The sequence below is a fragment of the Phascolarctos cinereus genome, unplaced genomic scaffold, assembly GCF_003287225.1.
Source record: "Phascolarctos cinereus isolate Bilbo 61053 unplaced genomic scaffold, phaCin_HiC Scaffold_5;HRSCAF=322, whole genome shotgun sequence".
Classification (NCBI taxonomy): domain Eukaryota; kingdom Metazoa; phylum Chordata; class Mammalia; order Diprotodontia; family Phascolarctidae; genus Phascolarctos; species Phascolarctos cinereus.
In genome coordinates this window covers 298216347-298236351 of record NW_027555958.1, presented here as the reverse complement: position 1 = coordinate 298236351, position 20005 = coordinate 298216347, and the positions used below count along the sequence as shown (strand labels likewise).

General features: G+C 40.2%; 1 protein-coding gene across 1 annotated transcript in view; it reads right to left on the bottom strand.

Annotated features, from left to right (window-relative positions):
• The window catches only part of SKAP1 (src kinase associated phosphoprotein 1), a 390080-nt gene that overhangs the window by 314548 nt on the left and 55527 nt on the right, over positions 1-20005 (bottom strand). Inside the window, exon 3 of the mRNA XM_020997310.1 lies at positions 11822-11847. Coding sequence (XP_020852969.1) covers positions 11822-11847 — 26 coding nt within the window. The remainder of the gene's footprint in view (positions 1-11821; positions 11848-20005) is intronic.

The following is a 20005-nucleotide window of genomic DNA, read 5'->3' as shown; positions in this document are numbered from 1 at the left end:
TTGCATGATGACACAAGTATAACCCATGTCAAGTTGCTTGCCTTCTCAATGAGTGTGGGTGGGGAGGGAGGGAGGGAGAAAATCTGGAACCCAAAGTTTTAAAAACAAATGTTAAAAAATTGTTTTCATATTCAACTGAGAAATAAGATATATAGGCAATGGGTATAGAAATCTATCCTTCCCTACAGGAAAATAGAAGAGGAAGGGGATAAGAGGAGGGGGGGGGAGATAGAAGGGAGGGCAGATTAGGGGGAAAGGGTATTCAGAATGCACACTGTCTTGGGGTTGAGGGAGGGATGAGACGAGGAGAAAATTTGGAACTCAAAATTTTGTGGATGTGAATACTGAAAACTAAAAATAAATAAATTAATGAATCTTAAAAAGAAAAAAAATGGGAAAAGGACCCACATGTAAAAAAATATTCATAGCAGCTCTTGCAGTGGTGGCAAAGAACTGGACATTGAAGGGATACTATCAACTAGGGAATGGCTGAACAAGTTGTGGTATATGAATGTAATGGAATACCATTGGGCTATAAGAAATGATGAACAGGCTGACTTCAGAAAAACCTGGAAAGACTTGTATGGACTGGTGCTGAGTGAAGTGAGCAGAACCAGGAGAACATTATACACAGTAACAGCCATGTTGCGCAATGACTAACTTTGATAAACTTAGCTCTTCTCAGCAATGCAAGGATCTAAGACATCTCCAAAAGTCTCATGATGGAAAATGCTACCACATCCAGAGAAAGAGCTATGGAATTTGAATGCAGATCGAAGCATACTATTTGCTCTTTTTTTCCCTTCTATTTTGTTTTGTTTTTTCTTCCTTGTGGTTCCTTCTATTGGTTCTAATTCTTCTTTACAACTTGACTAATGTGGAAATATGTTTAATAGAAATGTATATGTAGAGCCTATATCAGATTGCATGCCATCTTGGGGAGTGAGGTGGGGAGGGAGGGAGAGAAAATTTAAAACTCAAAAGCTTATGGAAGTGAATGTTGGAAACTAAAAATAAATAAATTAATTTTAAAAAGAGGCACAACTTTTAAGAATAAGGTGCGGGGGCGGGGGTAGAGGCAGTCCCTGTTTTGTGCCCTGATTAGATAACATCTGAAGTAATGTGCTCAGTTCTAGGAGACACATTTAAAGAAAAAAAACATTGATAACCTGGTAAGCATCCAGAGGAAGAGCAAGAAGTATGGGGAAGGGTCTTGAGTAAATGCCATATCAGGATTACTTACAGAAAATGGGGATATTTAGCCTGGAGAAAAGAGGACCCAGAGGTGACAAGACAGCTGCCTTCAACTATTTGAAATGTCAGCAGGAGTAAATTTGTTCTGTTTGGCCCCATGGCACCAAACAAGGACCAAACAGGTAGAGTTTCAAAGAGGTACATTTGGAGGAAATGTCCTAGTAACTGGAGCTGTCCAAAAATGGAATAGGCTGCCTTAAGAAGTAGTAAGTTCCCTCTCACCGGGGTCTCCAAACAGAGGCTGAAAGAATACTTTTTATAAAGAGTTCTCCTTTGGGATATGTATTGGACAAGATGCGTCAACTCTAAAATTCTGTGATTATTATCCACCATCTCCCCTTCCCCTCTTCCATTAAACCACAAACTCCATTAGGGCAAGGACCCAGACTTTTATATCTGTATCTCTCCAGCACTTAGCACTGTGCCTCACTTAGTAAATATTGAATCAAGTCACATACTCTATGTTCTGATTCCCCCACCAATTAAATGCAGACAAGACAATATTAGTACTGATCTCTTCAATCTCATTCAATCAACACGCCAACATTAGGCACCTATTACATATGAAGGGCTGCTAGGTAATGCAATTGATAGAACACTGAGCTTGGAGTCAGGAAGACCTATGTTCTAATCTGGATTCAGATGCTTAATAGCTGTGTGGCCCTGGGCAAGTCATCTAATTAACCATGTTTGCCTCAGTTTCCTATCTGTAAAATGTTTGTTGTTTCTCCTTTGTTCTCAAAGAGGAACAATGACATCATGAGGGTGATGACTTGTTTGTGAACTGGATTTAAGTGAGGCAGAGATGTGCAAAGTTATCAACTTCACTGTCTCCTCCAGAGTGATCGGAGTCCAACAGCAAGACAAAAATCAAGACGACTGGCAATGGCCCTCTGTAAAATGAGCTGGAGAAGGAAATGGCAAACCACTCTAGTATCTCTGCCAAGAAAATCCCAAATGGGGTTGTGAAGAGTCGGACACAACTGAACAATGAAATTATGAGCAAGGCACTATACTAGGAATTAGAGGTAAAAACACAAAAATAAAATCATTTTGCCCCCAAGAAGTTAGGGTTTGTAAGGTGACAGGACCTTTGGGCTTGAAGTCAAGAAGATTCATCTTCTTGAGTTCAAATCTGGCCTTAGATACTTCCTAGCTTTGTGACCCTGGTCAAGTCACTTAACTCTGTTTGCTTCAGTTTCTTCATCTGTAAAATGAGCTGGAGAAGGAAATGACAAACTACTCCAGTATCTTTGGCAAGAAAATTCCAAAAAGGGGTCCCAAAGAGTCAGACAAGACTGAAGACAACTAATGAACAAACAAAAATCTACCCTAATGAGTTAATTATATTATCTACTGTGGTGTCAAACTTAAATAGGAATGAGGACCACCAAACCATGCAAATGGATCCCTGTGGGCTGCATACTGACTTGGTTTTAAAATGTAATGTTATCTATATTTTATTGTATTTTTATTTTTTTTAAAAAAAAATCTCCCAATTGCATTTTAATCCAGGTCTGTCCCACTTGGGAGTAAGCACGCAACCCACCACTTGTATGACTCCTCTGTGCTACAGAATGGGAAACTCAGGAGGCCACCATGATAATAATATGATATATATAGCACTTTAAGGTTTCCAAAGTATCTTCATTTTAGCCTTGAAACTTTGGGAGGTAGGTTCTATTATTATTATTATCATCTCCATTTGATAGTAGAAGAATCTGAGGCAGGCAGAAGTTAAGTCACTTGCCCAGGGTCACAGAGCTATTAAGTGTCTGAGGCTTGATTTAAACTCAGGGCTTCCTAATTCAGTATACTATGTTCTCTCCACTGTGCCACTTAGCTATAAAAAAGGGTTAATGTTAACTTTGGAGGGAAGTGATTCTTATAACCTAAAGAAATATATCTCTTCGTTTTCTTTTTTAAAAGTAAGATTTATTGATATCTTTTGTTTTTACTTTTTTAGTCATTTCTGTATGAGGCCTCACATCCAAATGCAGAATTGAACCTTCCCTTGTAACAAATAAAATCAACTGAGCACAAATAACTAATACAATGACCATCTCTGACAATGACAATATGAAATTATGCCCCAGTGGTCATCCTCTATCTCTCTTCCAAGAGGAGGGAGGTAGAAACGTCTCGTTTTCTTTGACAGTAGCTACTAAAAACTAGATGTATTAATATAAAAACACATTATGTCGTTTGGGGGAAAAAAGAACAGGAAGCTTGGAAAGCTAAATATTTGAAAAGGTATCAATGTCAGCATTAAACTTCAAAAATATTTAACATGTATCCTCCCCTCTACTGACTAATTTGTACAAAATGTAGCCAAGGGGGGGTGGGGAAGGAGAGGGAAAGGGAAAAAAACCCCACAGGAAGTCAAACCACAAAGGCAGTTGTCAAGATTGTTAAAGCAAATGAGACTGTGCCAGAGCTAGGAGCATTTGCCCTTGTGTACATTTTTTTTCCTGTTAAATCCCAAAAGGAACAGAAAACATTTTGGAAGGCTTTAAAAAAAAAAAGCACTTTAGGTTGGGCTGCTCCAAGTTTGCAGCCAACACTTGTGTTTATAAAACATTGACATTCCAAGAATAGCGATAGAACAGAGACTTAACGATAAATTATAAATATTGTAAATTCAGACTTTTTCGTACATTTGTGAACACATCATAAATCCAGACTGTGTTTCTTTGCCTAGATCCCACTTACAACTGTACTAAAGCCTCTTGGCATGAATGCAAAGGGTGTATTTGTAAATAAAACTTAGTGAAAATCACTGTGCACTCCATTAATTCAAAAATACTTCTTTTCCACTTCAAAGGGAAGCCTCTCTCCCTTGCTTACTCTTTTCTTTAGTGTAAAGACAGTGGTTTTTATGGTCTTAATGATTTGCTTCTTGTACTTGTCATAACTACATGTACCAAGTATGTGATAGCAATGCAACAGAAGTTAGACGACATCCGAGCCTCAATCCAATACATTTCAGGCTTTGCAGGAGAACTAGCTCATACATCTGATCTCTGCAGCACTAGCACTGGAATCCTGCAGAATGGAAAAGCCCTGTGCATATCTGTAATACTAACAACTCACAGTGCTTTACATACAGAGGCAGCTAGGTGGCGCAGTGGATAGAGCGATGGACTTAACAGTCTTGCTGCCTCAAACACTTATTAGCAGTTTACCCTGGGCAAGTCATTTAACCTCTCTGTGTCTCAGTTTCCTCATCTGCAAAATGCAGCTAATAATAGCAATCATCTCTCAAGATTGTTGTGAGGATAAAATGTGATAAAATCTGTGAAGTGTTTTGAAAACCTTAACATGCTATATAAATGCTAGTTATCACCATTATTATTATCATACTTGAGGTTCACCACAACCCTATGAAGTGACTGCTATGATTAGGGCCCATTTTACTGATAAAGAAACCAAAAATCTGAGAGGTTAAAAGCCTTGCCCGGAGTTACACAACTGTTGTTGTGGCGGTTGTTTGTCCTTTGTTCTAGAAGAGGTCCAGTGACATCAGGAAGGGATATCTTGAATTGCAAGTGAACTGGATTTAAGTGAGGCAGAGATATACAAGTTGCTGGCCTCAGCCTCTCCTCCAGAATCATCTGGGTCCAGTGGCAAGACATAGATCAGGATGACTGGGGACGGCCCTGATGCAGTGGGAGATTTTGCCTTTTTTAAGCTAAGGTCTTTCCCAGATCTCTGTTTGCCTGAGACAACACCCAATCAGTGATTAAGGCTAAGTAAGAAATGAGGCAAAAAAGGGCCTCTTATACCTACTCAAAAAAATGCATCTGGGACAGGAAGACCCTTAGTGTTTCTGGCCATAACAGAAACAATTGCTATTTACACTCATTCTGAGCCATCAAAACCCAAATAATCAGAGGTGGGATTTGAATATAGGTAATTCTTGATTCCTTGTGACAGCTGGTGGTAGTGCTGGTGGCTGGATGGCAGCAGCACAGTGGTACCAGTGGTGGTACAGCAGATAGAGTGCCAGATATGGAAAACTTGAGTTCAAATCCAGCCTCAGACACTTAGCTGTGTGGCCCTGGGCAACCCTGTTTACCTTAATCTCTTTATCTATAAAATGAGCTGGAGAAGGAAATGACAAACCACTTCAGTATCTTTGCCAAGAAAACCCCAAATGGGTTCACAAAGAGTCAGACATGATTGAACGACAAAAAGAATGAAAAGAATTCTTGATTTCAAGAGTATCTACTATGCCACACTGTCTCTTAGTATAGAATTTAGGGTGCATTTGACCAGGATAAAGGCTACAAATGTATTCATCTAAATGCTACCAGTTGTGGGATGTGTTCTATGAAATTGCACGTATTTATGTGTGTGGCTGTCCTGTAAATTCACCACCAAGCACAGAATGTAGTAGGTACAGGGCCAAAAATATCTTTTGTTTCTGGAAGTACCTTACATTAAAAAAAAATTAAGGGTCTCATTATAGATATTAATGAGCTATCCCTCATGGGAGAAAAAAGGTGGGGAGGAAATGATGCCAAGATAAATGCAATTTTTAAATGTCCCAGTAAAACTTTCTTTATCCAATTTTTATCAGAGATTTCTCTCCCCATCCCTTGGCCCCCATTGTTTGGGCACAGGAAAGAAACTTGTCACTTCAAAATCACATCTTCCTAGACACACAGAGGAAGAACCTCAAATCTAATTTAACCATTTCCCCAGAAATCTGTGTCAGGTTTACAGGTAAGTTGGAGGAACCTTGGAGTTTTCAAAATGGTTCACCAGACAATACCACCACACTAGTAAAAACAACAGTAAGAGTGGTGATGATGATGGTAACTTATTTTTTTCTAGAATGCTTTGAAGTTTGCAATCACTTTATTCTCTATTATCTATCTATCTGTATATATTATCTAATTTTTATCCTTACCACAACCTAGTAGAGTATACAGGGCAGACGTTGGTATCCCTTCCCCCCCACCCCCTTATTTTAAATAAATGAGGAAATTGTAAGAGCAAGGGGAAACAGATCAACAGACTAAATACTGCACAGGTATCTAAGAAATATTGGAAAACCTAAAGGGGCTGACCTTTTTTGTGCCATGGACTCCTTGGGCAGTCTGGTGAAGCCCAAGTACCCTTCCTCCAAATAGTGTTTTTAAATTAATCAAATAAAATACAAAGGATCACAAAGGAAACCAGTTGGATTGAAATACAGTTATTAAAAAAAAGTTCAGGGGCAGCTAGGTGATGCAGTGGATATAGCACTGGCCCTGAAGTCAGGAGGACCTGAGCTCAAATCTGGCCTCAGACCAAACACTTGAAACTTACTAGCTGTGTGACCCTGAGCAAGTCACTTAACCCCAATTGCCTAAAAATAAAAATAAAAAAATTGACCCAGCCCGGGTTAAGAAGAATGTCTCTAGCCCAAGGGTACCTTTTTCACAAAGGAATCTAGGGAAGGACAAGATTAATGAAGGATGAGGAGATGGGAATAGGTTATAACCACCACTACTGGAGGGAGTACCCAAACTAGTGAGTTCACAGGAGGAAACAGACATTAAGTGAGTTGCCCATATAGACTAATGACACAGAGTTCTAGAGCCAAGACTAGATTCCAGGTCTTCTGACTCCTAATCCAGGACCCTTTCTAGTATATTATATTGCCTGCTTCTAATGTAAGCAAATATTACTAGACTTACGAAAATGCATGATTGGTTGTATTTTCATTCCATTTTAAATTAAATTCATACTTGAAAACAGCATGATTTATTTTAAACATTGGGCCGGGGGGGGTATAGGAGGAAGTTAATGCTAATTCACATGAAATTATTTATTATTAGCAATAGATTTCATACTAGATACATTTCACAGTAGAAACTACATCTTTACTCATAGAACTACAAGGCCATGGTGGCTCCATTCAGCCAACAAATGGATTTTCCTAAAGCTAAGTATCACAGGATCTGAACTCAGGTCCCCTGACCCTAGATTTAGCGTTCTTTCTGGCACACCACAGTGCCTTATGTGGAATAGCATTAAAGAAAATGCTACACTACTCTCTTCAAGGTATTAAACATATTAGAGCCATTCTCCCACTATAAGAAGAAAGGTTTAGGGGCAGCTAGGGGGCTCAGTAGATAGAGTGCCGGCCCTGAAGTCAGGAGGACCTGAGTTCAAATCTGGCCTCAGACCAAACACTTGACACTTACTAGCTGTGTGACCCTGGGCAAGTCACTTAACCCCAATTGCCAAAGAAAGAAAGAAAGAAAGAAAGAAAGAAAGAAAGAAAGAAAGAAAGAAAGAAAGAAAGAAAGAAAGAAAGAAAGAAAAACAAAGGTTTGGCATAGAATAACTGGCTAGAAAATGTTTACCTGAGGGTCAGTTTCCTTCATTGTGTATTTGAGGAGATCATTTCCCAAGTACATTTCATAAGATCATAGGATTTTGATATGGAAAGTTTATTACATACCCCCAAGTCCAACTCCTTTTTATAGAAGAAGAAACTGAAGACCAGAGAAAAATGACCTGACCAAGGTCTAAAAGGGAGTAAGCAACAGAAGTGGTAGTCAAACCCTAGTCCTCTGAACTCCAATGCAGCTCTCCTTTCTTTGCACTGATCCTTCTTCCTCTTCTTCTGCACCGTCCTCCTGGTCCTGCTTCCAGCCCAGCCCTCACAGACATCATCCAGGGAATGTGGATGCATGTGGAGCATGGACCAGCCATCCCTACCAACTGCCAACCATACACATGGCAGGCAAACCAGCCTGATGAAGCAGCAAGGTACCTTGAGGGAGAGACAAGAGGTAGCAAGTATGTGCTAGGCAAGTTGGGCCATCACCACCCTCACCCCACAGACCCCAAGAAATCCAGGACCCTGAATCCAAGAGCCTTGGAAAGAGCAACGCTTCCAGCCCAGTGCCCTCAGCCATCATCCTGAGATGCAACAACCCCTGTTCAGACAAAGCCTGGCACTTGCCTCTGCCAAGTGCTATCGCTGCAGCTACTGAAGACTCAGAAAAGGAAGTCTTTGCCATCAAAGTCCTTGGCACTGTCAAATGGTTCAATATATGAACCCAGTCTGATTTTCTCAGTGAAAATGACTTTAAAGAAGAGGCATTAACATCTGCTTTGCTTCTGCACCCTAAGGACCATGGGACTTTTCCATCTGACTTGCAGCTGAAAACTTCCTATGTATTGTGTCTCCTCTGTTAGCCCGTGAACTCCTTCAGAAGCACAGACTGTCTTCCTTTCCTGTCTATAACCCAGAGTTTAACACAATGCTTTACACATAGTAAGTGCTTAGTAAATGCTGCTTTCACTCATTTACATCTTGGATAACTCTTTTTTTTTTTTTGGTGAGGCAACTGGGGTTAAGTGACTTGCCCAGAGTCACACAGCTAGTGAGTGTTATGTGTCTGAGGTCGGATTTGAACTCAGGTCCTCCTGACTCCAAGGCCAGTGGTCTATCTACTGCGACAGCTAGCTGCCCCATGGATAACTCCTTTTCAAAGTACCAGAGTAGTAAGGCACAGAGAAGGAGAGGGTGTGAAGAAGAGGATGGCATTGCTTCACTTTCCCCCTTACCTTCCCAGATGTTTTTCATGTGTGTAGTTAAATCAGTCCTACAGGGAAGGAGATTGGATATAGAGAGCCATGTTGAGGCTTTATTCTCCCCAGGGATCCTTGGTGATGTGATCAGAAGAGCAATGGACTCCAAGTCAGAGGCCATTGAAGTAAGCTACAACTCCACTAATTATTACTTTGGGCCACTTTTCCTTACTTGTTAAAGGAAGGTGAGCCTTCACTCTTCAAGGGCCCTTCTAGTTCTAAGTCCTAGTATCCTAAAATTCAAGACTATATTCTTTCCACCCATTCAACCATGGTGTAATCGAGTGTCCTCCAGAACAAAGCTTAGCCGAACAAACAGCTAATTAACAAACACATCCTCTTTTCTCCCCCACAGGGAGTTCAGGGAAGCAGTTTTAAAAAATCACATGGTCTATCCAAGATTTCTTGACACTATCAAGAAGCCTTTCCTCTTGAGTAAGAGTTCAACCGCAGGCCTCCTGTCGCTCCCTCCTCATCCCCTTCCTAACATTAACCACTCTTCCAGCATTTTTGTAATACTGCTGCCAGCTGCTCTCTTTCCCCATTTCCCCCAACCCTCTCCAAGCCTGCTCTTTCCATAATTTTATTTTAAAGTTCTCTTGAAGTGCCCCAGATTGGCCTGTTGCTGCTTGCACAGATCACTGGCTCTTGAAGCCTTAAGCCAGCTAAAGATCTTTCAACAGGGCAAAGGAAGAAAGAAAGCCTGAAAATGAAAACTGAAAACAGAAGACCTTGAAGAAAAGGAAAGCAAACAGGACAACAAACAGGGATTTTTCTTCCTCACATTCTTCCCCAAATGAAGAGAGATTTTTGCTATATATGCAGAATATTCCCCACAAAGCAGATATACTTTACTTTCCAAATAAACTATTTCTGCTTTGCCTATTATTTCCCTTACCCCCGATATACTTTCTAGGAAAGGTGTATATGTGATAATATCTTCTTTATGAAGTGACATACAACCGCATCAACACTGAGCAATGATCCTGGCACAGCTTGCTTTTTGTTTCATACAAGTCGTGCATTTAAACCTTTATGCCCCCAGGGTCTGCTCTATTTAACATTCAAAATTATTTTTTCCCAACATGTTGTTAGTACTAGATTCCTAATACCAGTAACATACTTTCAGAAAAGTGAATTCTATCTAACAGGTGCACTTCAGAAAGACCACATCTGAATACTGCTACACATAGGGTTTTGTTTTATTTTGCTTTGTTTGGGGTTGGTATATGTGTGTATACATGCATATATATATATATATATATATATATATATATATATATACACACACATATACATATATATATATACACATATGTATATATGTGTATATATATATGTATATGTGTGTATACATGCATATATATATATATACACACACATATACATATATATATACACATATGTATATATGTGTATATATAGTATATACTAAACAAATAATATATATACTAATAGCTGAGTTATATGAGCATTCCTTTGAATGGTGTATTTTGGGTTTCACAAAGCAAACTCGTCTGTCTTTTCCCTGTATATTATTCTGCATCTTTCAAATTGTGATTTGAACTAGACATGCTTCTTGAAAGCCAAAAATACAGTCACGTCACCTGGTTATGGCTCCTGACTACAAAACACAGTAGTGCTAGCTTCAGGAAGGCGAGGAATAATTAAATGTAATTCTCCCTTCTTTAAGGTCGCCTATTCCTACAATAGGTCATGGGCTTGAAACTAACTGATCCGTAGCTAAAACAAACCATCATCTAGGAGAGTAAAGATTTTTAATAACACCAAAATTATGACTCATGGCATTTGCATTGTTATGTGGAAGTGATATTCAGTCATTGGATGCCTAGGCAGCAGGACACAATGAAATGTAGAAAGAGCTAATGAAAAATTGCCAGGTTGGTGCAAAAAAAAAAAAGCCTCTTCGATTCTGTTTGCATTCTGATCAAAAACACTTTGATATGAAGATCAAAAGTCCTCTATTTATAAATAAAAGAAGATCTGATATTCAAGTCTGTTTTTAAGAAAAACATTTCCAGCCTTCCCAACTAAGGTATTTAAATGAGTAAACATAGGTAAACTTTATAAAGAGCATGAAAAACTGGGTATGAACTCTTAAAAAAATCCAATTTTGAACCTTTTTATGTGTTCTAATCCTTTCCTTTTTTTAATTTTGTACACAGCTGTCTGTTGTACTTTCTCGAATGATGCCAGATGCTGGGTTCATCAACCAAACGCAGGAAAACAATGGTTTGGAAGCAATTAGAAGCATCGGGGCTGCACTGAGGCTCATATTAAAATGTGATAATGCCGTTCTAGTGGGAATTTCAACACTGCTGCATTTCTGACATTTCTGTGCTGCCAGATAGACAAGATGTGTGGAAGCGAACAGTGATCAAGGAGGTAACACACTGGAATTTATTTCTGGAGCAAATGAAGGATTAGCTGGCATGAAACACACTCACAAGGCTTTCATCATGGCCCCTGCTTCCATCTTGTTTCAATGCCAGTGGATCCTTCCATTTTCATCAGTCACTTGAGGTGCAAAAAAAAAAGTGTATTTTCCTGTTCCACGAAAACAATCCAGCAGCAATTCACTCAGAAGGCAAAAGCATCAGGGCCTCCTGTTGCTAATAAGCAGGAGTGCCCAGCAGAGTTAGGTTGGATTAGGCATACCACTGAGACCCAGGAGACCCTAAAATCAGAGATTTGGAGCCAGAAGGGACCTTAGAGATCTTCTGATCCAACACCCTCATTTCACAGAAGAGAAAACTGAGGCCCATGAGGGGAGGGGCAACAGGATGTTGGATGGTTAATACTCCATCAAATTTTCCCTGAAAAGCAGTTAATGCTATTTAGTGGAGGAACCTGTCTCAATAAAATAGAAGAACCTTAGAACTGGAAACTAGTGCCCAGCCTACCAGCCACACTGAGAGAATAAACCCACAAACAGTTAAGTAATACTCACCCCGGGGCTGGAAATCCAAGCGGTATCTGAAATATAAAGATAAGAATGCAGATAAGTATTTGTTAAAAGTAACTTAATCATTTTTTTTTCTTAATTTGGTTTGGCCATAAGCAAGTGTAGAACCTGGACCACAAAGACATCTGATATTCAGAGAATGACTAAAATGGTTACTTAAGAAAAGGCAGTTCAGCGTAATAGGGGCAAAAAACACTGAAATTAGGGTCAGGACAGAGAACTGAGTTTAAAGTCTGCCTACAACACTCCAAGTTGTGTGACCATGGTAAGTCATTCAATTTCCTCATTTTAAAAACAGGGGTAAGAAGAGCTGTGGCATTTATCACATCTCATGAGAGTATATGTAAAGTGATTTGTAAACTTATACCATAGTATAATACTATTTGTACTATACAAATGTTCCCTAGCAGTAACAGTGGTGATGGTAATAGTGATGGTGATGATGATGGTGGTGGTGGTGGTAGTGGTGGTATTGATGATGATGATGGTGGTGCAATAGTAGAGGTAATAGGGGTAGCTAGGTGGTGCAGTGGATAGAGCACTGGCCCTGGAGTCAGGAGGACCTGAGTTCAAATCCGGACTCAGACACATAACACTTACTAGCTATGTGACCCTGGGCAAGCCACTTAACCCCATTGCCTAGCCCCCCCCAAAGAATAGTAGGAGTAGTAGTAATAATAGTAGTGGTCGCAGTAGCAGTATACTCATTAAGGAAACATCAAAAGCTTTCACTGGAATCTGACAGATGGCATGAGTCTCAGGGTATTACAGATAGAACACTGGACCTGAAGTCTGGAAGGTCTGGATTCAAATCCTGCCTCTGATCCTTTTACCAGGTACATGGCCATGAACAAATCTTTGAATCCTTTCTCACATGCACTTTTTCAGAATATAAATTAGAGACTAAGTACTCATATATGACTGTCAGATCTAAATTTAAGCCACAGTAACTTCTTCAACCTTCCATTCCAGAGCATGGGTTTTCACTCTCAGAAGTATAGTATGAGGGCTACATAAGACCTGAGAGATCATTTAACTCAAATTCACTTATTTTATGTAAATGTCAGGTGAAATATTTGGGGATTTTTTTCAGGTGAAATATTAGTTAAGAACTTTCTATCAAAAATTACAACGTGGATCTTGCTCCTTGGGACGGATAAAAAAGTGATACCTTAAGTTTCCTCAAGCTCAGGATCAAGAAAAAAGTTCCAAATTTAACTTTTCCCCTAGTGATTCTCTTCAGCTGATATCTTTAAATGTCTCTGTCCAAAGTGTACCTGAAGGTTCTCATTCCAAGATTCCAACATATAAATGGTATGTCTCAAACTTTTTTATCTCAACCCCTTTACACTCTTAAAATTTTTTGAGAACCTCCCAAAGAGTTTTTGTTTTTGTAGGTTAGACTTAGTACTATTATGAAGATAGTTTTGACCTCACAAATCCCCTTAAAGGATCTCATAGACCCCCAGGGTCCCCAACCACTCTTCGAGAACCTCTGACATAAAACAATAGGATCAATTATCCTAATATTTTTGACTTCTCTGCTGACCATTACCTTCCCTTGGATACTCTATTCTTTCTGGGTTTTTGTGCTAATGTTTTCCCTTGGATCTCCTCTACCTATTTGACTATTCCTTCTCGGTCTTTGTCTTCATTCCCTGCCCCTATGCAGGGGTGGATCCCATGGCTGTGTCCTGAGTCCTCCTTTCTCTTTCAATAATCAAATGTCTGTTAGACCTGAATGTCCCCTAAGCCCCACAAAGATCACATTGAAAAGTCTGCTTGAAGGAAACACACTTACACACTCAACGATATGCATACATATGTGCAAGAGGACTTTGTTTTGTTCAGACTGAAGGCCTCTGAGAATTTTATGTCATGCCCCTACATATAACTTCATTGATACTTCAAGGACCTGTGGTCTCATAAATGTAAATCCTTCCTACAATGGTACAGATTACAACTCATAGACATATTCTCATCTTTTATGTCTCTTGGCCATAATATTCCCTAAATCTTCCACAGAGGTTCCACCAGATCTGCTGGGGGACTTTCTCCAGTGGAGCACACAGGATGTCCATTTATCCTTTGCTCTCACAACACCCACCTCTGTTTCTGATTGTACATTTCTTTGATGATATCTTTTATGCCACTTTGGGGGTGGGGTGGGGGTGGCACATTTCCTCATTGAAGATATACTATATCTCATTTCATGCAACATGTGTCTCTCCTTCGCCCTTTTGGTGACCTGAAATTTTAATTCTTTGGAGACTGAGGTATTCCAAGATTCTCAGCCATATGGCAGACAACTAACATCCTTAATCTCCTCTTTGAACTTTCTGCTAGAATATAAAAATGAAGCCATCTTTCCTCTGCAACATAAATAATAACATCTCACATTTTGCTTTCCCCACAACCCCAGTGAGATAGGTAATCAATCAATCAATAAGCATTTATTAAGTGTTAAGTATTATGTACCATGCACTGTGCTAGGTGCAAGGGATACACAGACAAAAATGAAGTCCCTGCTCTCAAAAACCTTAATGAAATAGTGTAAGTATCATCCTATCTGTTTTACAGATGTTAGAAAGGCATTGTCTATAGAAAGCTGGCCTCAAAACCAAGAAGCCTGGGGTTTAAATCCTGCTTCAGACATACATTCACTGTGTGACCCTGGGCAAGTCCCTTTACATATCAGTGCCCTAGGCAACTGTCTACCTGCACTGGTAGGAGCTTCCTCATCTGAGAGTTCCCTATACCAATGAAACCACAGGTCCATTCTCCATCTGCAGATGAGGGAGCTGAGGCACAGACAGAGAAGTAAAATGGCTTGCTCAGTGTTGTACCATCACTTGCAAATCAAAATGTTTGGGACTAAATTTTGAGAGTAAACTCAGAATGGGGAGAGAGAGAGAGAGAGAGAGAGAGAGAGAGAGAGAGAGAGAGAGAGAGAGAGAGAGAGAGAGAGAGAGAGAGAGAGAGGAGAGAGAGAGAGAGAGAGAGGAGAAGAGGAGAGGAGAGAGAGAGAGAGGAGAGAGAGAGAGAGGGAGAGAGAGGGAGAGGGAGAGGGAGAGAGAGGGAGAGAGAGAGATGGAGAGAGAGAGAGAGAGAGAGAGAGAGAGAGAGAGAGAGAGAGAGGAGAGAGAGAGAGAGAGAGAGAGAGAGAGAGAGAGAGAGGAGAGAGAGAGAGAGGAGGAGGAGAGAGAGAGAGAGGGAGAGAGAGGGAGAGGGGAGAGGGAGAGAGAGGGAGAGAGAGAGATGGAGAGGGAGAGAGAGAGAGAGAGAGAGAGAGAGGAGAGAGAGAGAGAGAGGAAGAGAGAGAGAGGGAGGAGAGAGAGAGAGAGAGAGAGGAGAGAAGAAGAGAGAGAGAGAGGAGAGAGAGAGAGAGGAGAAGAGAGAGAGGAGAGAGAGAGGAGGAGAGAAGAGAGGAGAGAGAGAGAGAGAGGAGAGAGAGGAGAGAGAGAGAGGAGAGAGAGAGGAGAGAGAGAGGGAGAGAGAGAGAGGAGGAGAGAGAGAGAGAGAGAGAGAGAGAGAGAGAGAGAGAGAGAGAGAGAATGAAAACATGTTGGAACCATTTGGAAACCATCATTTCTGCATTCAATCAAAATAATTTACCTTCCCATGTTTCCTAGGCAACTGCTGTGAAAGGGTGATATTCCATATCATGTATTCTACTCTACAGCATAGTTCTGAAACTTTAGGTTTGCATTACACATAAGATAAAGCTTGGTATTTATGTTGCTTTATTAATGAAACTAAAAATCATTTTCCACTGTGGGGGACTGAGGGAAGGGATCATAACATTTAAAACTAAACCCCCAATCCTTAGAGAATAAGTCACGCTGGTCTTAATGAACATTTGAGGCTAGAATTCAGAACCTTGCAAGAAGATATCAAGAGAAAAAAGAGAAAGCTTCCACTACCCTCAAATCTTTTTAAATACTCAAATTCTAAGTCAATCCTTTTCCTAAAATCATGATTTATTAAAGAGCTTGTCTTAATACTTTTCACTCCAAATGCACTACAATCTCACTAACCACACACATACACACACACACACACACACAAACACGAAGCTCAGAAACACTGATACCAGCTGTCCTCTGAAAATGTGACTGCCAGCATTATGACATTCTTCTAGGTTTAGAAGAAAATAATTTTAAAATTCTTGGCCTCCCCATTATAGTTAATGGGGAGACAAGGTTTTCCAGGCTATTGATCTTCTCTGCTTATTTAAGGATTCATAACACAGCACAGTCATGACTTCAAAATAAGTTTCTTAAATTAGAATGATTCCAACAAAAACCAGTAAAACTGGGAAAGGAGCCTAACCACCACACCCTTAAAAATGCCCAGTCAGCATTCCATTCTATGTCGTCTGGACTACAATGTCTAAGAAAAGACGAGACAAAACTTACTGTGATGACTTACTGTTCATCCAAAATTGAGTGATAGGGAGGGATGAGAGTACTATAATGAAGGTGTAGAGTGAATACAAATGCTTCAGTTGCCCAAAAGGGTCAGAGAATGCCCTGTTCTAAATAAGGTCATTTTCCAGACAATGAAGGTCAGTCCTTTAAATTGTGACATCTTATTTAAAGAGTTTCTTATTGAAAACCTCTGTAAAATGTATTATGCACTTGTCAGCCTTAGTAAAAATAATCAATTGGCCATAATTTAATCTCCCCTTGATGACTAAGGGTCATACTTATAAATGTCAATCATTATATGAGCTGATGCTCTCAGTGGTTATTGGCATATAAAACAGGAACTCACATTTATATAAGCATTTAAGACACGGCAACCCTGTGAGGCAGGTAGTTGCAGGTATTATCTTCATCTCCATTTTACAGAAGAGAAAACAGGTTCATACGGGGGAACTGCATTTTCCAAGATCAATCAGATAATGGACCTTTATAAAGTACCCATAAAGTGCCAAGGCTACTTGTGGATGATACTTGTGTTGATTGCATCAAACCCCAAGACATTGCACAGCCCCCTGGAACAGATCTATAATCTCTCAAAGGAGTTTGGCCTGTCCATCCACACAGGGATGACCAAATGGATGAGGAATGTCTATTATCAGCTTTCAACAGACATATGAATGAACACCCTCATAAAACTAATCCAACAGTATGTACATCTGGAATGGACAATACAGACAGACAATCATCTGGGTCCAGAGTTGAAAATAAGAAAGGTGGTCTGGACTGCCTTTGGGAAATTCCAAAACACTTGTACTGACACGAAGCATCTAATAAAAGCAGATGCCTATCTTTTCAATACAAATATTCTGCCATTTTGCTAGTATTGTTGTGTGGCAGCAATATAGAGAACATCACTGCTTCAGAAGGACCAAAGGTGATCTTTACACAGATGGCAATGGAAAGGCCCATGGTAGGTGTGAGCAGGCTACAACATTTAGCCAACATGGAGTGAGGGATGTGATCAAGGAACTGTATGGCACAAAGGGAAGATGAGCTGTTAACATGGTAAGAATGAGGCATGACATGTAGACAGAAAGAATGCTCCCTTGGTTCCCCAACAATGTTGAGAGAAAATGAAAAAGGCCTCCAGAATGATGAGTGTGAAAAACTTTGGGAAAAACACTGATGAGAACAATACAGCTTTGATGGGGCAGTAGACCCTAATTTTTAAGGGTAGGGAAGACTTGAAGAAATCTCTTAGTGGTAGGGAAGGAACCAGTAGATATAGAGATAATGAAGATTATAAAGAAGAGCTGAGCATGGAAGCAATCAGTTGGAGAAGACAGAAGGGACAGAGTCAAGGATACATGTTGAGGAGCTAGCCTTGGCAAGGAGAAGGGTTACATCTTCATCAGGGCTGAAGTAAAAGAGGAGAGAGCACGGGGGAATCTTAGTTTTGAGGTAGGGAGAAGGAAAAAGAGAGTGTTCATGGAGAATTGTCTCTATTTTCTCAGGAAAGTAAAGGTGAAATCCTCAACTGAGAGGGTGGGGAAGAAAGTGGTGTTGTCAGACCTGAGGAGAGAAGGGGAGTTTTGGAACAACCACTGCAGAGATGGGTAGAAAATCAACATCACAGTGTGATTAATGGCACAGCCAGAACTAGCAGAACCCAGGCCTTCCATGTCTAAATCAAGGACTCTCTCTGCTTCTCCATTCTGCCTTGAGCTGCTGACAGCTACACTTAGACAGACGGTCCAGGCTGTTGTGCTGTGTTAGTGAGGATTTCTTCTCTTTTACCTCATACGTATCTGGTTTTTGCTATCATTTCTCATCATGGGAGAAGCCAACTCTTTTCTCTCTGGGCCCAGCTATATCACTCAAATTAAACTCCAAACTACCCATGTAGCAGTCATACTCTTACCCCTAACCTGGTCAAGGCACACCCTGGATTATGGGCTCAGAGTTCTTTTAACTAGCTATGCCTTCTTTCTGTGCATATAGTCTGCTTCCAGTTCTTCGTGGCTATGTCCCTCTGATCATCTTCATGTTAGTCTCTCTGGAGAGCTAATTACCTCCATTTTTCTAACACTGATCAGTCCACCCTGGGTTCTTCCTTCATAGCTCTAATCAATTCTGCTCTGATATTTCCAAGTTCCCTTACAACTATCTCCCAACACCACCACTGGTGGTTCAAAACTCCTATCCAGAATCACCACAATACACATACTCTCTCTCTTTCTCTCTCTCTTACTTTTTCTCTTAATACACACACAGACACACACACACACACACACACACACACACACACACACAGAGGAACCCTCTCTTGTAGCAAGGAAGTACAGTTAAGCAAAACAAACCACATTTGTCCATGTCTCACAACATTCCTCCTATACCAGTAGTTCACTACCTAAGCTAAGAAGCTAGAGGCATGCTTTGCTGTCAGCCTCTAAAATCATGATTGTTCACTGTATTGATCAGAATTTTTTTATATGTTGTTTCCTTTAGATTACTGTCCTCCTTATATAAACTGTTCTCCCAGTTCTACTTGCTTTGATCTGCATCAGTTGATAAAAGTCTTCCAAAGTTTCTCTGAAATCGATTTTGCCATTTCTTATAGTGCAATAATATATTCCCATAGTATAATTTATCCAGTCATTTCCCAATTGATGGGCCTTACTTTCCTTCTAATTCTTTGCTATTACACAAAGCGCTACTATAAATATTTGTGTATATAGATGGCGATTTCTCTCTGTCTTTACTTAGGGTAAATGCCTGGTAGTGGTATAACTGGGTCAAAGGGAGGTATATATTAGTGACTTTTCTAGTCACTATTCCAAATTATTCTTTTAGAACAAGTAACTCCATTCTTCACTAGATCTGTAGATCAAAGTAGACAAGAGCTCTGGGTCCATATGTTACATTATGAAAGGGGGTTGGGTGGGGAGAGATAGGGAATGGGAACAGACCACTAATATTGGAGACCAGGAATGGAAAAAGAGCTCCATCTGGTGGATTTTACCAGTGGTGGCATCAGAGAACTGGGACCAAGGTGTCTAGGCCCCAGACTTGGAAAGCAATAGATTGGAACAGGAAGATCCTAGAGTTGGATACAACACTCTTCTGACTTGCACATTCTTTCACTTCCATCAGAAGTAGATGATGAAGCCCTTGCCCTCAAGAGGCTTACATTCTAGTTGGAGAGATAAGACATACACATTGAGATCACTAACAAGATAAGGCAGTATTGTGATAAGTGCCAAGTGAGTCCGACAAATAATAACTGTGTAACCCATGTGTTGAGGACAACTACTCATGAAGCATCCAGATTTATCTTAAGGAATGAGATGCTTCTGTTGGGCTGAACTTCCCTCTGCCACGCAGATCTGGAAAATCTACTCTAATGGAAACCCCACTAAGTCTTTCCCACTTGCAAATACTTTGTCTATAAAAAGTTTTACTCATTCATTAATTCAAGAAGCACTCATTAAACACAGTGTCTGGCACTTGGTACTAGAGATACAAAGACAAAAATGAAGCGGTCCCTGCCTTTAAGTAGATTACATCCTATTGAACATAGCAAGCTTGCCTACTTATCTACAGTAACAATAGTCCACCTAGAGATAGCTAGGTGGTACAATGGATGGTGTAGTGGATAGAGGGCTGGGACTGGAATCAGGAAGACTTAACTTCCAATCTGAACTCAGATACTTACTAGCTGTGTGACTCTGGACAAGTCATT